Raw genomic sequence first — 20141 nt, 5'->3', positions numbered from 1 at the left:
AACATTTTGCCCATTTTGCTGGTTCTTTGGTAGATATCACTGCTCTGCTCTTTCCCCAGAGCCCCACAATTTACTTCCCTTAAATATTTGTCCAATTTTCATCTGAATATTGCTGATAAATTTGTTTTAAATAGCAATTAAAACTGTGCACTAAAGAGCATAAAAAGTAGCTATGTGCAAAAAAAGGTCTCCTCGTGTTTCCTCTGGTTCTTTGTCAAACACCTTGGCCGGAATCTACCGACCGTCCACATTGATGGGATATTTCAGTCCTGCCAATGGCGCACCCCCACCGCTGGTTTCACGGTGGTGAAGAGTGCATTAACCATTTGTATGGCACCTTATCAAATGCCCAACAATATGGGATGATTTGATCCAAGTTTTTCAAATGGAACTCTAAGCGAGATTAATAAGGTGGAGATAGAGAGAAATTATTTCTGCTGACTGTAGGTGTCTACAATTAAGGGACATGAATATTTGAACCAGATTTTTCATGAATGAAGCTAGGAAACACTTTTACACAGAGGGCATTAAAAATTTGAAACTCTTTTCTGTGAGTGACATTTGTTGCCAGGTCATTTTAAATTTGTGATTGATAGCTTTGGTTAACAAAAATCTATTAAGGGACATGGGGATCCCAATGAAGGGCAGAACAGAATTGAGGGGCTGAATGGCTTATTCCTGTTTTTATAATCTTCCAATCGACCCATTGAGATGGAGATGGTGCCAGAGGACTTGAATATTGCAAATGATACAGTGCTGTTTAAAAATGAGGAGAGGGATAAACCCAACAACTGCAGGTAAGTCAGCCCAATGTCGTTGGTGGGGAAACTTTCAGAGACAATATTCTGTGAAAAAATTAATTGGCATTGGGAAAAGTATGGACTAACAAATGAAAGACAGCACAGATTTGTTAAAGGCAAATCATGTTTGAGTAACATTATCAATTTTTTAGATGAAGTAACAGGGTAGATGAGGATAGCATATAAAGATTGGCTATTAGATAGAAAATAATAGTGAAAAATTGTTTTAAGACTGGAGGGAAGCAACAATGATATCCTTCATGGATCAATGTTAGGGCTCTCTTTGATACAGATTAATTATCTGCACAAGTGTACTCAGGGTAGAATTTCAAAGGTTGCAGATGATACATAACTTGGATTGTGGTGAACAATAACTCTTGCTTTGCATATTTACTGGCTGTCTTTAATATAAAATATACTTGGAGTATAGTGTTCAATTCTGGTCGCCACACTACCAGAAGGATGTGGAGGCTTTAGAGAGGGTGCAGAAGAGATTTACCAGGATGTTGCCTGGTATGGAGGGCATTCACTATGAGGAGAGTTTGAATAAACTCGATTTGTTCTCATTGAAACAATGAAGTTTGAGGGATGGCCTGGTAAGAGGTCTACAAAATTATGAGGGGCATAGACAGAGTGGATAGTCAGAGGCTTTTTCCCAGGGTAGAGGGGTCAATTACCAGGGGGCATAGGTTTAAGATGTGAGGGGCAAGGTTTAGAGGAGATGTGCAAGGCAATTATTTTTACACAGAGGGTAGTGGGTGCCTGGAACTCGCTGCCGGAGAAGATGGTGGAAGCAGGGACGATAGTGACGTTTAAGGGGCATCTTGACAAATACATGAATAGGATGGGAATAGAGGGATATGGAATCCAGAAGGGTAGAAGATTTTAGTTTAGACGGGCAGCATGGTCGGCACAGGCTTGAAGGGCCGAAGGGCCTGTTCCTGTGCTGTACTTTTCTTTGTTCTAAAATGATCAAAGTTGCATTCTGGCCTCATTTAACTAATATGTAAAAAGTTTGGCTACCTGAGAAGCATACATGAGGATACCTGCGAAATATATAATATCTAGTTCATATATCAAATCATAGATGGGATACATTGCTAGCATTAACCTATTATACGAATATATATTGGGCTGTGTCGGGCAACTCCACAACATCGAGGACATCAGATCCACTTAACGGAGGCCAATGTCGGTCGGGGCTGTTATGTTACTTTACGTAATATATATATTACTCTTTGAACCAGCTGAGTTGATGAAATAAAACAATAGTCTTCTTTTAAAGATGAACTAATTTAATGGGAAATATAAATAATATTTGTGAGTCCTTTGTACTTAACACTCAACTAGTAAAAGAAATAAAATACAGTAAAGATAACTAACTATACAATGTAATAATGAAATAACTTATATAACTTCTCTCTCTCCAGCTATTCTTGTCTGTTCACTCTCCTGAAGCACATTTTCAGAAAAAGAGGGGAAGTCTTTCTTATACCATCTGATAGTGAGTCATGAAGTGTTGAATTGACTGTACTATATTTACATATTCATATACATAGATCACTTCTGGGGCTGTGCCATATTTTACTATGCCCTGGTTTGATTAGTATTGAGAATCTGAATCACTGCTTACCTCTGCATGTCAGAAGTGCTTCATCCATAAACTCTGCAGCCTTACGGAAGTGTTTGGACAGGTCAAAGTCAGGGAAGTCATCCGCTTCGATTCCGAGGTACTGAATTTCCATTCCTGCATAAAAGCCTGTTGTGGTATACACACCTGTACCGTGGGCAGCATTAAGGATGTGCGTTATACCCAGTCGTTTCAATCGAACCTTATTCACAGTTGCACTCCTGGAAAAACAAAATTAAGCTGATACCAATTTTCTGTGGTCATGAGCCAACTAAACAGCAATTTAGAGCATAAAGGTTTACCCTCGGCATTTTCCCAGCACTGGGACAGTTTTCAAAGCATCTTTTTGTGTCAAGTGCTCTGAAAGAGCATTCCAGATTTTGAAAGGCGTCCATCATTCCCTTATTTTTTTTAAGTACACTTTATTCCAAATATATGTAAAACAGCAACAAAAAAAAATACACTCCACAAAATCACAGTCCACAGTTTATATAATGTGGTGAACGTATTGCATTAGCCATTCACCGTGTATGTAACTGTATCACGCTGTTGCCCATGAGGGCTCCACCATTGTAAGGTATTACCTGGAATGCATCATGTTGGTGCCTTTGTGGGCTCCGCCCCGGCTCCTCCCCTTGAGGGAGGTATAAAGAGCAGCAGCCCTGTAGGCGGCTCTCAGTAGCAGAGCAGTTGCAGGCAGGCACTGTTCTAGTCGATTAAAGCCACAGTTTACTTCGACTCCTTGTTTCGTGTGAATTGATGGTCACAACATTTTAATCGACTACAACACCACAATGGAATCGGCCCTCAAACCTGACCGACTGGAACTTGACCCACAAGCCGCGGAAGCGAAAGGGATTTTTTTCGCACTGGCTCCGCTGTTTCGTCGCCAACCTCTCCGCCTCCTCCTCGCCTTCCGTCTCCGACGATCAGAAGCTGAGCCTCCTCCACGCCCGGGTGGGCCATCGAATCTCTGTACAACTCGAGGAAGCTTCCACCTACGCAGCCGCCCTCGCAATGCTGAAGTGCCTATACGCAAGGCCAGTGAACGAGGTGTACGTGCAGCATCTCCTCACTACTCACCACCAACGCCCCGGGGAATCGCTGGAGGAGTACCTACGCGGTCTCAAAGTCCTTGTGCAAAGATGCAACTACCAGGCCATTATGGCCACTCAACATATGGACCTCGCCGTCCAGGACGCCTACGTGGCTGGAGTCAGGTCCAACTACGTGAGACAGTGCCTACTTGAGAAGTGTGCCCTAGACCTTGAAGAGACGGTAAAGCTGGCCTCCTCCCTAGAAGTAGCATTCCAAAGCCTCAACGTGTTCCCGTCTGATCACGTGACCCCCTCGTGGATCCCCGACCAAAGAGTACCCCAGGCCTGTGCCGCGCAGCTGCCCGCCCAACACGGGGGGCTACCCTGCTATTTCTGCGGCCAGTATCAGCACCCCAGGCAGCGCTGCCCGGCCCGGAATGCGAACTGCAGCGACTGTGGGAAAAAAGGAAATTTTGCTAAGGTTTGCCTGGCCAAGTCCAAACCCTCAAAATCGCAGGCCCGACCCTCAGACTCACAGGCCCGCAGATCCCGCAGTGTAGCAGCTTGCCTGCCGGCTCCGATCCCCCGGACGCGTCATCGGCCTCGTGTTGTCCGTGGGGGCAGCCATCTTTAAGCCCGCACAACGTGTGCGACTCACGGGGGCCGCCATCTTGGACACCATATTCCTCGCCACCTGATACGTGCGACCAACGGGGGCAGCCATCTTGGGACCACCCCAGCACCTCCAACCACGCCGGCTACCCGCAACGCAGTACGGTCACCCTTGACCAGTCGCGACCCAAACACCTCCAGAGCTTCATGATGACCATCCGGGTAAATTGATACGAAACACCTTGCCTGTTCAACTTCGGGAGCACGGAGAGCTTCATTCATCCAGACATGGTAAGACGCTGCTCGCTCCCAATCTACCGGCACGTCAAACCATCTCTCTCACTTCTGGGTCGCACTCGGTGCAGATTCGGGGGTGCACTAGAGCAACCCTCGAAATACAGGGCGCCAAGTATGCCGATTTTAAGTTATATGTACTCCCCGACCCCTGCGCACCTCTCCTGTTGGAACTGGACTTCCAGTGTAACCTCATGAGCCTAACTCTGAAATTCAGCGGGCCTCTACCCCCACTCACCGTATATAGCCTCGCGACACTAAAAGTCGACCCTCCCCCCCCTCTTCGCAAATCTCATCGCCGACTGTAAGCCAGTCGCCACCAGAAGCAGGCGGTATAGCATTCAGGACAGGACTTTTATCAGGTCTGAGGTCCAGCAACTCTTGCGGGAGATCATCGAGGCCAGCAATAGCCCCTGGAGAGCTCAGGTGATGGTTGTCAGGACCGGGGAAAAGAACTGGATGGTTGTAGATTACAGCCAAACCATAAACCGGTACACGCACCGTGATGTGAACACCTTTCCCCGGATCGCAGACATGGTTAACCAGATCGCACACTACCGGGTGTTCTCCACGGTGAATCTGGCGTCTGCGTACCACCAGCTCCCAATCCGCCCGGAGGACCACCACTACATGGCTTTTGAGGCAGACGGCCGCCTCTTCCACTTCCTTCAGGTACCCTTCGGCGTCACAAATGGGGTCTCGGTCTTCCAAAGAACGATGGACCGAATGGTGGACCAGTACGGGCTGCGGGCAACATTTCCGTACTTGGACAATGTCACCATCTGCGGCCACGATCAGCAGGACCATAACGCCAACCTCCAGAGATTTCTCCAAAACGCTCACATTCTTAACCTCACTTACAACAAGGAGAAATGCGTTTTCCGCACAACTAGACTAGCCGTCCTCGGCTATGTCGTGGAAAACGGAGTTCTAGGACCCGACCCCGACCGTATGTGCCCCCTCCTGCAACTCCCCCTCCCCCACTGCCCCAAGGTCCTGAAAAGATGCCTCGGGGTCTTTTCCTATTACGCCCAGTGGGTCCCCAACTATGTGGACAAAGCCCGCCCACTAATCAAGGCCTCCATTCTCCCACTGGTGGCCGAGGTCCACCAGGCCTTCAGCTGCATCAAGGCGGACATCGCCAAAGCCGCGATGCACGTGGTGGATGAGTCCGTCCCCTTCCAGGTGGAGAGCGACGTGTCAGAGGTCACCCTCGCCACTACCCTCAATCAAGCAGGCAGGCCAGTAGCATTTTTTTCACGTACCCTCACCGCCTCCGAAATTCGACACTCCTCGGTCGAAAAAGAAGCCCAAGCCATTGTGGAAGCCGTGCGGCACTGGAGGCACTACCTCGCTGGTAGGAGGTTTACCCTCATCACCGACCAATGATCGGTAGCCTTCATGTTCGATAATACGCAGCGGGGCAAGATCAAGAATGATAAGATCTTGAGGTGGAGGATCGAACTCTCCACCTATAATTACGATATAGTATATCGTCCTGGGAAGCTCAATGAGCCCCCAGATGCCCTGTCCCGCGGCACATGCGCCAGCGCGCAAGATGACCGACTCTGGGCCATCCAGGATGACCTCTGCCACCCGGGGTCACCTGGCTTCTCCACTACATCAAGGCCCGCAACCTGCCCTACTCCACTGAGGAGGTCAGAGCCATGACCAGGGACTGCCCAATCTGCGTGGAGTTTAAGCCACACTTCTATCGACTGGATAAGGCCCCCCTGGTAAAGGCATCCGGGCCCTTTGAGGGCCTCAATATCGATTTCAAAGGGCCCCTCCCCTCCACCAACCGCAACACATATTTCTTCAACGTCATTGATGAGTTCTCCCGCTTCCCCTTTGCAATTCCCTGCCCCGACATGACTGCCACCACCGTCATTAAAGCCCTACATAGTGTCTTCACCCTGTTTGGTTTCCCCACGTATGTTCACAGTGACCGGGACTCGTCGTTCATGAGCGACGAACTGCGTCAGTACCTGCTCGGTAAGGGCATCGCCTCAAGCAGGACTACCAGTTATAACTCCCGGGGAAACGGGCAGGTGGAGAGGGAGAATGCGACGGTCTGGAAGGCCGTCCTCCTGACCCTATGGTCTAGGAATCTCCCAGTCTCCCACTGGCAGGAGGTCCGCCCCGACGCACTCCACTCTAATAAGTCCCTCCTTTTCATGGCCACAAACGAGACCCCTCATGACCGCCTGTTTGTTTTCCCCAGGAAATCCACCTCCAGGGCCTCGCTTCCGTTCTGGCTGAAGACACCGGGGCTCGTCCTACTCCGCAAACACATCAGGAGCCATAAATCCGACCCCCTGATCGAGAGGGTCCAGCTCCTACACACCAACCCCCAGCACGCATACATAGAACACCCCGACGGCCGACAGGATACGGTTTCTCTTCGGGACCTGGCACCCGCAGGTTCCACTACCACCGACACCCCAACTTACCCCAACCTACGCTGACCAGCGCCCCCGCCCCTACATGGCACCCGCACCCCCTCTCGCCGTCCATTCCTCCTTCACCGACCCACAGGAACAAAGCTACAGAAGCCACGTTCCCTGAGTCCGTGTCTGTACCCACACCGGCAACTTCACTACCCATGCCCGCACGGATGAGTTCGACACCAGGGCCAGCAGCGATAGCAGAGCTTCGGCGATCACAGCGCCCAATCTGGGCGCTGGACCGGCTGAACATGTGAATCCTTCACTCCCGCCGGGCTTCATTTTTTTAACAAGGGGTGAATGTAGTGAACGTATTGCATTAACCATTCACCATGTATGTAACTGTATCACGCTGTTGCCCATGAGGGCTCCACCTATGGACCATTGTAAGGTATTACCTGGAATATATCATGTTGATGCCTGTGTGGGCTCCGCCCCTGGCTCCACCCCTTGAGGTGAGGTATAAAGAGCAGTAGCCCTGTAGGCGGCTCTCAGTAGTAGAACAGTTGCAGGCAGGAATTGTTCTGTTAAAGCTGTTAAAGCCACAGTTTACTTCTACTCCTTGTTTCGCATGAATTGATGGTCGCATCATATAATTTCCCCGCTTTTAACCCTCTCGCCCCCTGTGACGAACAATTCCTCAGTGTCATGAACAACCCCCACCATACCTCGAAGCCCTCCGCTGTCCCTCCTCAACTCAAACTTAATCTTCCCAACTGGAGAAAGTTGTGCAAGTCTCCCGGCCACCCCCAGTGGCGTATCCAACCTCCAATTCAACAGGATCCTTCCTGGGCAATTAGAGAGGCGAAAGCCGCAACGTCTGCTCCCTACCAGTCCAGCATTTCCGATACCCCAAAAATCGCCACCATTGGGTCCGCCTGACCTCCACCCCCACAATCTTCGATAGCGTCCCAAACACAGCTTCCCAGATCTCGTCAGCTTTTCGTAACCCCAGAACATGTGTGCATGCTTCTCTGGCCCTCGCCCACACTTCGCGCACTTGGCCACCCTCTGGAGGAACCCACTCATCGTCATCCGGGTCATATGTACTCTATGTACCACCTTGAACTGAATCAAACTCATTCTCGTGCAGGAGGAGGCTGAATTCACTCGCACCCCCTCACGCCACAGTCCCCAGCCTAATACCCCCAACTCCTCCTCCCATTTGTTCTTGATCCTCACCACTTGCACCCTCCTCCCCCACCTCGCTCCCCCAACCACCCATATATATCCCAAATCCTATCCTCTACCAACTCTTCTGGCAGCAGCAGGTTTTTGAGTACGCATACGGAACATGTATCTCTCAAATATCTCATTCTTTTTGGGGGAGCAATGCCGATTGAAGTACCTAACAACTTCATTGTATCTCTTGGTATTCTCCTCAATGCCGAATGCAAATGGTTGTGCAGTTAAATTGCTTCTGGACCTGCCAAACATTAGCAGCAACGGTGCTTCTCAGCACTCAGCCCAGAGATGCCAGAAACATTATTCAATGTTAATTGGCCCACTTAACGAGGCCCAACAGGTTTTGCGCCACAAATGAAGACTCACCAGCTGATTCGCCGGCACCGCGCTTGCCAGCCCACCACTAAGCAGTTCGAGCAGCACTTAAGCATAACTTGCTCAGCCAACCCCGCTCAGCTCGCAGCCATGACGCCGAGAAGACCGGTCCCAAGATTCGGCGAAGCGGCTCCTTGATGTGGTGGAGGCCAGTAGAGAAATACTGTTCACCCGAAGATCATGGCGATTGAGCCACAGGGCAGCCAGTGCTGCCTGGGATGAGGTGGCAGCAGCTGTGAGCTCGGGGAGTGCGACCAGGAGGACTGGCTTCCGGTGCTGTAAAAAAAGGTCAATGACCTACACCGGTCAGCACGGGTGAGTAAACCCCAAACCCGCTCTCAGATGGGCATGGGCGAGGCACCGCGGAGCTTGTCCCAGTCGCAGGTGGGCATTGCTGAGGCACTGCAGAGCATGTCCCAGTCACTGAGGAACATCGTCGAGGCCATCGACATGATGGTGCAGGCATTGGGCAGCCACCAGGGCTGGCAGAACCAATGATAAAGGGGCAGCCGGGGCTTGAACCAGCGGCCGCTCCCTCCCAAGGTGAGCCCCAAGGTCCCATGGGCACTGAGCGGGAGGGGGCACTGGGTGCCAACCTGGATCAGGCCCATGAAATGGCCTTGGTGGCCACCAGCTCCCCAGAATTCCCCCTGGCTCCCCAGAACTCCCCCCCCCTCCCCTGAGGCCGTGGTTCAGTGAGCACCAGGGACATGCCGGCACGGTTGTGCATATGCCGCCGACAAGTGCGCCAGCCCGGGAGCGCCCAGAGGATGCCTGCCAGGGGCATCAAAGGCAATTGCATGAGGCAAGCAGCCGACGGACCAGGCCACATCCTAAGTGGTCAGTGAGTATGAGGGCCTCACTGGCCCTCCAGGCTTGTCGGACCCCGGCCGCTGTCACCTGTCCTGCAGCCTCCGGCTGGTCCTCTGGTTCCTCCCTGGGCTCATCCTCCTTCCCCTGCTAGTCCAGCACCACCTCATCATCCTCATCCTCCTTAGAGGTGGGCACATGTTCCTCATCACCAACCTCCATCTCGTCACCCTGCTGCTGTTCGAGGTTGTGGAGGACACAGCAGACCATAACAAAATGGGCGGACCCCTGGGCGGTGTACTGGTAAGCACCAGTGGAGTGGTCGAGGCATCGGAACTGCATCTTGAGGAGTCCGATGCACTGCCCAATCACAGCCCGGGTGGCCACATGGACTTTGTTGTACCGGATCTCTGCTTTGGTCTCCCGCCTCAGTACTGGCGTCATTAGCCACCTCCTCAGCGGGTACCCCTTATTCCCTAAGTGCGAGCTGCCCATCCTGGGGTGGCCCTTGGAGTCCGGGGATGAGTGACTGCTCCAGGAGGTAGCTGTCTTGCACACTCCCCGGGACGTGTGCACATGTGCATGATCTTCATGTGGTAGTCGCACACGAGCTGTTCAGGGTGTGCAACCCCTTCCTGTTAGCGTAGGGCACTTCCAGATGGCCAGGTGAGCGCAAGGCAACATGCTTGCCATCCATTACCTGCGGCATCCTGGCGATAGCAGAGAATCCTGCTGCCCGCCCATCCAGTTGGGCTTGGTCCATGTCAAAGCCCAGGCAAACAGGGTATCCGCGACCTGTCAGATACGCCTGTGGCCTGAGATGCCACAAACGTCCCCACGCAAAACCTGATCCTCAGGTGTAAAGGTTCAGGGCTGTGGTGACCTTGACTGCCACGAGCGGGTATCCTCCTCGACGTGGTGCCAAGTCTGCAAGGACATGGCTCAGTTGCCGCACTGTCTCCTTGTTGAGGCAGAGCCTCCTGTCCATCATCTGTTCAAATGACCAGCGATGCCTGTACACCCTAGGCTACCTTCTGGTTCCCTCGGCCTGATGGGTGGCTAGGTCCTCAGGGTGTGGGGTGGGGCCGACTTGTGGACTGCAGCTTCGAGCATCTGCAGACGCTGCAGGTGCCGCAGTCTGGCCACCCAGCCCAGCAGCAGCACCACTAGGGCAAGTTCTGCTGGGTCCAAAACCCTTTCCATAACGTTCAATCTCTGTAAGGCATTGGGAGACAGTGTCAGACTGACAAACTCATTGGAATACGGTGTCAGACTGACAAACTCATTGGGAGAGGGTGTCAGACTGACAAACTCATTGGGAGAGGGTGTCAGACTCACAAAAGCATTGGGAGAGGGTGTCAGACTGACAAACTCATTGGGATACGGTGTCAGACTGACAAACTCATTGGGAGAGGGTGTCAGACTGACAAACTCATTGGGAGAGGGTGTCAGACTCACAAAAGCATTGGGAGAGGGTGTCAGACTGACAAACTCATTGGGAGAGGGTGTCAGACTGACAAACTCATTGGGAGACAGTGTCAGACTGACAAACTCATTGGGAGAGGGTGTCAGACTGACAAACTCATTGGGAGAGGGTGTCAGACTGACAAACTCATTGGGAGAGGGTGTCAGATTGACAAACTCATTGGGAGACAGTGTCAGACTGACAAACTCATTGGGAGAGGGTGTCAGACTGACAAACTCATTGGGAGATGGTGTCAGACTGACAAACTCATTGGGAGAGGGTGTCAGACTGACAAACTCATTGGGAGAGGGTGTCAGACTGACAAACTCATTGGGAAAGGGTGTCAGACTGACAAACTCATTGGGAGAGGGTGTCAGACTGACAAAAGCATTGGGAGAGGGTGTCAGACTGACAAAAGCATTGGGAGAGGTTGTTAGACTGACAAACAGTGGTGGCTTCCACCCCAGAACCCTCCATTTCCCCCACCCAGAATGTCCCACCCATGCACTCCTGGCCACAGCAGGCTCCCCTCACCAGACCCCAGACCCTGTACCCCGGACACCGCTCATAACGTCATCTGGACTGGGCACTGGTCCCCTCCCCAGGGCGCTCACCCATCCTCTGGCTGTGGACATGTCCCCGGAGCTGTGTTCCATCCCCTGGCTATTCAGATCTCGGCTGCTGCGCGTGTGGTGTTGCCTCCCGCAGTGTTCAGACACAGTGTCCAGGCATTGTGGTCTGATTGGGATGCTAGGCAATGACACCCACTTGCTACATGTCTGTCCATCCACAAGAACCCACTAGCATTGTGTGAATTGCTCACTTAACGACGATTACCAATTCCCTATTAGCAATAGCTTTCAGATGCGCAGCCAGAGGCCTTGTCAGTCGGTGAAGGTTAAGGGTGGTCGATGGTGCAAGGAGTGCCACTGGAATGGATACACATGATCCAGGAATTAGCATGGTGGTGCCGCGTGAGGTTGCCACCCTGTTGCCCCTCACCCTCCGATGGCGGCCCACCCCTGCGTAGGGACCCATACCCCTTGTCACCACTGTGGTAGCAAGCCCAGCACCCTCGGACTCTTTGCCTGTGAGCAAGGATGGCTCCTCACCACTTCTCCTCCCCTCAGAAGTCCTATCGTCAGCTTCACACTTTTAAAAAGGAGTACTGATTGTCGCCAGAGCGACCACTTGCTGGGGAGGCTGATGAATGACGGGAGGCCGTTGGATAAGGGGTGGCTCCCGTTAATTGTATGGAAATAGGACTTAAGTGTTGATAATTGACTTCTTGCCACGCTACGGTGAGATCCCGATTTCACCTGCGGGAGTGGGTTCGCCTGCGGGAGTGGGCCGGTTGTATCGCCAACTGTTTGGCGCCTGGTGCAGTTCCCATTTTCAACATCTCCTGCTATGTACCGGCCGAGTGATAGCGCAACGAGGCCGGAGAATCGCGCAGTTTAACTTCATCTCTCTCTCCACAGATGCTGCCAGACCAGCTGAGTATTTCCAGCATTTTCTCTTTTGATTTCAGATTCTAATCATCTGCAGTATTTTGCTTTTGTATTATTTATTTAGACTTACTTTTCAGCTATGAAGACATTTGGCCACACCTCATCCATAAGTTCTCTGGGGGCCTCCAACTTTTGCATCAGAGCGCGCTGGATATCCATGATGCAGGGTGTGTTGTATCTGCTGGTGTCATCAAACTTCACTTTTACCCGGTTATAAAGATCTTCCACTAGTAGCTGCTCGGCTGACTCCATCATTTCTGGTGACATTGGCTTAAACTTTATTCCTTTGGGTTTCAACTCTTCAGATACAAAAGACAAAGAAGTAAAAATGGACAATGAAGAATATTTTGGAAACATTTAAAATTCAGATTGAACTTGGGAGCAATGAAGCACAGAAATAATTGTAAATCAAGGGGATGAAAGGGTGAGAGGAACTTAATCAGGTACTGAGGAAAGTGTTATAACTAAAGGCTGACAACTCCACAGGTCCGGACGAGCATCATCCTAGAGTTTTTAAAGTAGTGGCTGCTGAGATAGTAGAATCATAGGGTTTAATTTTCATTAAATTCTCTAGATTCTGGAAAGGTTCCACCTGATTAGAAAATAGTGATACTGATTCCTCTATTCCAGAATAGAGGCAGACAAAAAGTAGGATATCGGCTAGCTAGCCGAACATGTATCTTGGCGAAAATGCTAGAATCTATTATTAGGGAGGTTATTGCAGGCCACTTAGGACATCTAATGATCAAGCAGAGTCAAGAGTTTTGTGAAAGGGAAATATTGTTTAACTAATTTATAAGAGTTATTTGAGGAAGGAACAAGCATTATGGATAAAGGGGAACATGTAGATGCGGTGTACTTGGATTTGACATGGTGTCACATCAAAAGTTATTACACAAAAAAAGAGCTCATGGTGTAAGGGGTAACATATTAACATGGATGGGGATTGATTAGCTGATAGGAAATAGAGAGTTGGATAAATGGGTCATTTTCAGGTTGGCTAAATATAAAGTGAAGTGCCACAGGGATCAGTTACATGGTCTCAACTATTTATAACCTATGGGTGCAGTTTACCACCCTCGCTGCACCCGATTGGTGATGTGAATCTCGCGAGATTCATCCGAATTTCGTGAGATGGCGAGATCCAGAGAACATATTTAAATGAGCCGTACAGCTAATTTAAACATGTCTGCGCCAGATTCTCCCGACACCCGGGAACTAATGGTCTTCCCAGCGAGGCCTGGACCGGGCGCCATTTCGTACTAGTCCACACAAATGTGAAATACCACCTTGCGTGGAGAAAACAGAATCAAAAAAATTATTTAAGTCACTTCATTGCATTACAATTAACACCAATTTTTGGAAAAAGATATTTTTTACTTTTTTTCAAAAATCATTGTGGCTCAAACGACAAAATATCTATCTTTCTCTGTGTATTGCATTGTGTGTCTCTCCCCTTCAAACTGGAAACCTGAATTGGTTTAAAATTCTGACATTTCTGACCATTAAATTTCACACCCACGGTGATTTGGTGCAGATCCTTATTAATTTAGATCAGTTAAATGGATAAATATTGCGCCAAGTCACTTTCCGTGTTTGGCTTTACTGGATTGCTCAGGAATCAAATTTAGAATAGAATTTACAGTGCAGAAGGAGGCCATTTGGCCCATCGAGTCTGCACCCAAGCCCACACCCCCACCCTATCCCCACAATCCAGTAACCCCACCCAACACGAAGGGCAATTTTGGACACTAAGGGCAATTTAGCATGGCCAATCCACCTAACCTACACATCTTTGGACTGTGGGAGGAAACCGGAGCTCCCAGAGGAAACTCACGCAGGCAATTGTGCTAACCACCATGCTACCTTGCTGCCCCAACCCTAAACACATAGGGCGCACATATTCACCGTCGTGAGTGCGGAGAATAGCGTGGCTCGTAAAATTTTACGGCCACGCTGTTCCGACGCTCTCCCGCTATTCTCCCCCCCCCCCCCCCACGCCCGACTCCCGATACGAATCGCTGCCCCCGTTTTTTTACGGCCAGCAGCGATTCTCAGCTGATCGATGGGCCGAGTTCCCAGCCCTTTACGGCTGTTTTTACGAACGGCAAACACACCTGGTCTGGCCGTTCGTAAAAACGGCCGTAAACTCTCGATTTTTAAAACCATGGCACCGATTGGCACGGCAGTACCACGGCCGTGCCAAGGGTGCCATGGGCCCCCGATCGGTGGGCACCGATCGCGGGCAGCGGGTCCGATTCCCACGCACTCTTTGTCCCTCCGCCGCCCCGCTGTATCACTTCGCGGGGCGGCTAAGGGGCATCCCGGCCCGCGCATGCGCGGGTTTCGCGCAAATGCGCGATGACGTCATCCGTGCATGCGCGGGTTGGGGTCTTCCAATCCGCGCATGCGTGGCTGACGTCATATGACGCGTCAGCCGGCGCTAACTCTGGCAAGCGGGCTTAACGAAATTCGTTAAGCCCGCGATGCCGGAGTTTACGGCGTCGGCATGCTAGCCCCGACCGGGGACCAGAATCGGTTCCCGGTCGGGAAGGGGGGGGCTGGCGTCAAACCCGCCCGGATTTGACGCCAGCCTTACGATTTCTCCCCCTCTGGGAGAATCGCGCCCATACTTTCTACTGATGTGATGTAATGATAATGATAAATATGCCTGGGCTTTTTCACTGCGACAAACTCTCCCTACTTCCCACCTGCACAAAGCCTATCTGGAGTTAAAATTGGGTCCAGGAAAGCTGTAAAAGTTTATATATTTCTGAGGTAATCTGGAAACATAAGAATCCTACCTTCATTAATAATCTTGGTTGCAGCAATTGCGGATGAGAGATGGATGGGCTCCATGAAGATGCTTTCTGTGTCGGTATCTGACATAGTGGAAAATCTGCCAATGAAAATAAAGTACAAGTTTTTTAAATGTCTAATGTGCATTTTAATATTGTTCCTTTGCTTTTTTCATTATTGCCCCTTGTCTCCAACAACTCATTGTTTATTAAACTATTTAGCAGATTATTTATTAGCCCTTATTATTAATTTTGCTTTACCAGCAGAAGCTTTACCTCAGAGGAGTTTTTACTCTTTCGTTTTCAGAAGATTTTACATCTCATGGGTAGAATGCTTGTTTCCAAGTCAAAATTTAAATTCAACTCCCAGGGAATTAAGCACTGTACATTATCTAGGTGGATGATTCAGTGCAGTATCAAAGGAGTGATGTGCCACTGGGTATTGAAAAGACATCAAACAAAAACCCTATTTGACCCCAGGTGTTCATTAACTATCCCACAGCATTGCTCAAAGTTGAGCAGGTGAGCTTTTTCCAAGAGTATTCACAGCGTTCAGAAGTAGTCGCAAAAAGGAAAATATATTTTGTTGGCACATTCTGGTGAATGCTTGCGGCTTTAAGTAAGGGTGGATCGAACAAGTTGTGAGTTCATTCATTTGTCATCTTTCAATTTTTGGAAGTTAGATACTGTAGTGTTAAGCACACTGAGATAACACTGGTTGCAACTGGATGCAGCTATGACGGAAATAGACTCCAGACCTTGAAGTTAGTTCAATTTGATTTATTGAACCTGTCACACAGTTAGCACTGTTCTCTGAGTTCGACTCTCTGCTAACCTAAGTGTGATCGCTCTGTCTGACTGAACCAGACTAGCTCTTAGCCACGTGCTGTATGCGTTAACGTGATATATACACCGGACTCACTCTGTAGATGTCCCCAGTGGAAAGAGGCGGACTGTGAGTGCCTCGTGCCTTTTATAGTGGGAAACCACCCCCAAGTGTTCTGCCTGCTGATTGGTTATGTCCAGTTCTCTGTGTTCATTAGCTGTCTGTCTGTATCTCATTAAGTGCATGTCTGCATATCATGACAGAAATTGGTTGATATATTGACTTCTGTTTAACAAAGGGCCTTGGCAGATATCTTAGAAGATGGGGAGGTGTGGGGTAGGGCTGGAGGAACAGTGGGAAAAGAGAGCAAGGGGGAGTAAAATTATTTTATTTGGTCAATCTTTATCTCTTGGAAGTTCTGAGCTATCAGTTAAGCTGTTCTTGCTCCAAATATAATATTTCCAGGTTTGTTGATGACACAAAGCTTATTGGGAATGTGAGTGGTGAGAGGGATGTTAAGAGGCCTCAAGGTGATTTAGATAAGTTTTTGGCGGAATTTCCCTATAATGTGTCACTTTGTCAGGCTTTGACTGAAAACTGACGTGCATCTCTCCAGTTGTACTGCCGAGTTTTCAGGCCAGATCTTGAGCCACTCTGACAAAAATAAAATCGGGGACATGGTTTAGGCCATCAGTCAGGCAGGGTGGGATCTGATACAGTTGGCAAGGCCGCAGCTGCAGAGAGCGGGGCGCCATCTTTAAAGGGAGCACCGATCAGAACTGACAAACTCCCCCACAGCCACCACCCCTCTATCTCCCCCACTCCCCCATGCACAGCTTGCTCCATCACTGGCAAGATTCCCGTTTCCCTACACTCGTGGGATTTTGCATCTGTGTCACCATTCCCGCTGATGGCGCATGCAGCCTTAAAATTGCTCCCTTTGAGTAAGTGGATAAATACATGACAGATGTGGTATATCGGGGATAATGTGAAGTTATCCATTTTGGAAGGAAAAACAGAATGGGAGAGTATTATTTAAATAGTGATAGACGGGAAATGCTGACGTTCAAAGGAACCAGGATGTCCTTGTACACCAGTCACTGAAAGCAAACATGCAGGTATAGCAAGCAGTTAAGAAGGCAAATGGTATGTCAGCCTTTATTGCAAGAGGACTTGAGCAACAATATCTAAATGCAGCTGTACAGGGCGTTGGTGAGACTACACCTGGAATATTGTGTGCAGTTTTGGTCTACTTGGGTGGCATGGTGGTGCAGTGGTTAGCACTGCTGTCTACCACGCTGAGGACCCAGGTTCAATCCCGGCCCTGGGTCGCTGTCCATGTGGAGTTTGAACATTCTCCCCGTCTCTGCGTGCGTCTCACCCCCACAACCCAAAGATGTGCAGGGTAGGTGGATTGGCCACGCCAAATTGCCCCTTAATTAGAATAAAGTAATTGGGTACTCTAAAATTATTTTTAAAACCCCCCAAAAAGTTTTGGTCTCCTTACTTAAGAAAGAATACACTTGCCATTGAGTGAGTCCAGTGAAGGTTCACCAGACTGATTCCTGGGATGGCAGGATTGTCGTATGAAGAGAGATTGGGTTAACAGGACCTGTTTTCATTTGAATTTAGAAGAATGAGAGGGGATCTCATTGAAATGCATAAACATCTGACAGGGCTGACCAAACTGGATGCAGGGATGTCGTTTATGCTGGCTGGTGATCTGGAACAAGGGGTCAGTCTCAGGATACACCATTTAGGACTGAGATGAGGAGAAACCTCTTCACTCAGAGGGTGGTGAACTTGTGGAATTCTCTACAACAAAGGCTGTGGAAGCCAAGTCACTGAATATACGCAAGATGGAAATATATTTTTAGACTCAGCAGGCGTCAAGGGATTATGGGGTATGTCATGATGTGTATATTGTCTGGGATGTAAAGAGTTAACAAGTTAATGATAATGCTTCTTACCACTAGAGGGAACCACAGAACTTTCATATATATATCATGTGACTCCTGGGGATTCTGGGTAGAAGGTGTTTAGGCATAAGAGAGATCAGTTGTGTATTTGAGAGTTCTGTAGTTAGAGACAGCATAGTAACCTTATACTTTAGGAATACATGCAAATCTTATTTAGTAGTGGTTAATAAATTAGTTTTGTTAGTTAACAACGCTTGTTGTTCTTTGTTCAACACCACAAATCCATGCCATCCAGGTGAAGCAAAACAGAGAACAACACAGGGAGAGCGTGGGATGATAATGGCATTAAAATAAAGGATCAGCCATGATCATATTGAATGGGGGAGTGTCGTATTCAATATTTTCCCCGCGTCTGTCTGATAGAGAAATTCAAACAGCATTCATTAGGTAAGCAAAACTGAACTTTATTTACTAATTAGAACTGCTAGCAGTAATGGCAGAAACTTGAACTCGGAAGGCAGTCAATTACAAACTGCTGAGTCCGTCCCAAGTCTGCGATAGTACAGAAGAATAGGGCGATTTTTATACATTGTAGGATCAAGATAACATGAATACAACTTGGTCAGGAATTTAATCGAAAGTAAAACATAAGTAATAATCGTTACAATGGCGTCACCTTGCTGACCTTTAGGTGAATGGAGTTTCATATCATTATCTTGTCTTTGTTTTAAGAACGGGACAAATTTGTTTACGAACAGGAAGAGACAGCTTTTCAGCTTGGTATTTATTGAAACTGCTTCTAGGTTCATGACGAACAAGCCTTATCTTAGAATTTCAGAGTCACCCAGTTCTCAGGTCATGTTGACCTCGGCTGTATCTGTGTATTTTGTATCTGTGTCTTAGGTTAAATTCAATTGTACCAAGAAGACTTGACTAGTTTTCCCATCATGCCATTATTTGCTTCACACAATACCGCAGGAGCAGGCCTGAGGGGCTAATAACCTACCCCTATGTTCTATGTTTATATGTTTGTAGCTGGCTTTCCTGTTGTATTTCCGTTGCTTTCTGTAGAGCTGGCCACCTCAGCCCTTCTTTGTCTGCAGAGCATGATGAGTGAGTGTCTACATGTAGGGAAAGACCACCAACTTTCTCCAAGAAACACCAACATATCCTCTTCCGTGTTTCATTCTCCTCTTCATATCAGCGAAATAAAGGTGGTCAAGAAAATCAATATTTCGAGTGCAAAGCGGCAGTTTTTGGAGAGCTGAGAAAACGTAGAAGCAAAGGTTCTGACTAAAATTACTAAAAATATTGCTGTGCAGGCAAAGAATCACTCACTTTCATTAGCATGAAACAAAATCGTCTCTACTATTTTAATCCGAGCTGCCTTCCAATCTGCCTTACTATCACTGATATAGTAGCTGTGGTTATTTGCGATGAATTTGGAGTAGAAATAGAGGAGTCATCCATGCCCCCTGAGATTACTTCAGTGCTGTAGAATAGATTTGTTGTGGCCCCTCAAGGGAGGTGGCAATTCAATCCTCCAGAATACAATGTGCCTGGTGCCAACTGTTTTACAACCCTGTCAAAGTGCAAAGTTCTGCATAATGTGTTTTAGTGTGGTCATCATGCCCTGAAAGGATTGTCTATCTCATCAATATTTTAAATCATGACCAAGAGTCAATCTTTACAGAGCTTAGATACAATAACAACAGCCAGAATCTAGGCTCAGGGAAACGTCATACAAATCAACAAAAGAAATTGCTTTAAATGGTAGCCAATTTGCTGACAGCAATCTCCCACAAACAGCAATGTAATAATGGCCAGATAATCTTTTTTATAATGTTGATAAAGAGATAAATATTGGATAGAACACGGGAGGTAAATTCCCTCCTTTTTCAAATTAGTACCATGGGATCTTTTGCATCCACCTGGCAGACAGGTGGCGTCAACATCTCATCTGACAAACACCTCAAGGTTACACCTCAGTGTTAACATTGGTTTATGTGCTCAGGACCCTGGAGTGGGAGTTGAAACCACAACCTATTGACTAAAAAACAAGAATACTGCTCGCTGATCAACAGTAAGGGCAGCAGGGTAGCAGTAGTTAGCACATTTGCTTCACAGCTCCAGGGACCCAGGTTCGATTCATGGCTTGGGTCACTGTCTGTGCGGAGTCTGCACATTCCCCTGTGACTGCGTGGGTTTCCTCCGGGGGGGTCCGGTTTCCTCCCACAGTCCAAAGATGTGCAGGTTAGGTGGATTGCCCATGATAAATTGCCCTTAGTGTCCGATAAAGTTGGGTGGGGCTACTGGGTTACAGGGATAGAGTGGAGGCGTGGGCTTAAGTGGGATGCTCTTTCCATGGGCTGGTGCAGACTCGATGGCCGAATGGCCTACTTCTGCACTGTACGTTCTATGATAAAGTATGA

At 48.7% G+C, this 20141-nt stretch overlaps 1 protein-coding gene across 1 annotated transcript in view; it reads right to left on the bottom strand.

Moving 5' to 3' along the window:
* The window catches only part of dusp27 (dual specificity phosphatase 27), a 39299-nt gene that overhangs the window by 3895 nt on the left and 15263 nt on the right, over positions 1–20141 (bottom strand). The window contains exons 3-5 of the mRNA XM_038801892.1: positions 14971–15065; positions 12237–12465; positions 2434–2651 (exon numbers count right to left, since the gene is read on the bottom strand). Of these exons, the coding sequence (XP_038657820.1) occupies positions 2434–2651; positions 12237–12465; positions 14971–15065 (542 nt within the window). The remainder of the gene's footprint in view (positions 1–2433; positions 2652–12236; positions 12466–14970; positions 15066–20141) is intronic.

The sequence above is a fragment of the Scyliorhinus canicula genome, chromosome 7, assembly GCF_902713615.1.
Source record: "Scyliorhinus canicula chromosome 7, sScyCan1.1, whole genome shotgun sequence".
In the NCBI taxonomy this organism is placed as follows: domain Eukaryota; kingdom Metazoa; phylum Chordata; class Chondrichthyes; order Carcharhiniformes; family Scyliorhinidae; genus Scyliorhinus; species Scyliorhinus canicula.
This window is presented reverse-complemented; position numbering and strand designations above follow the sequence as displayed.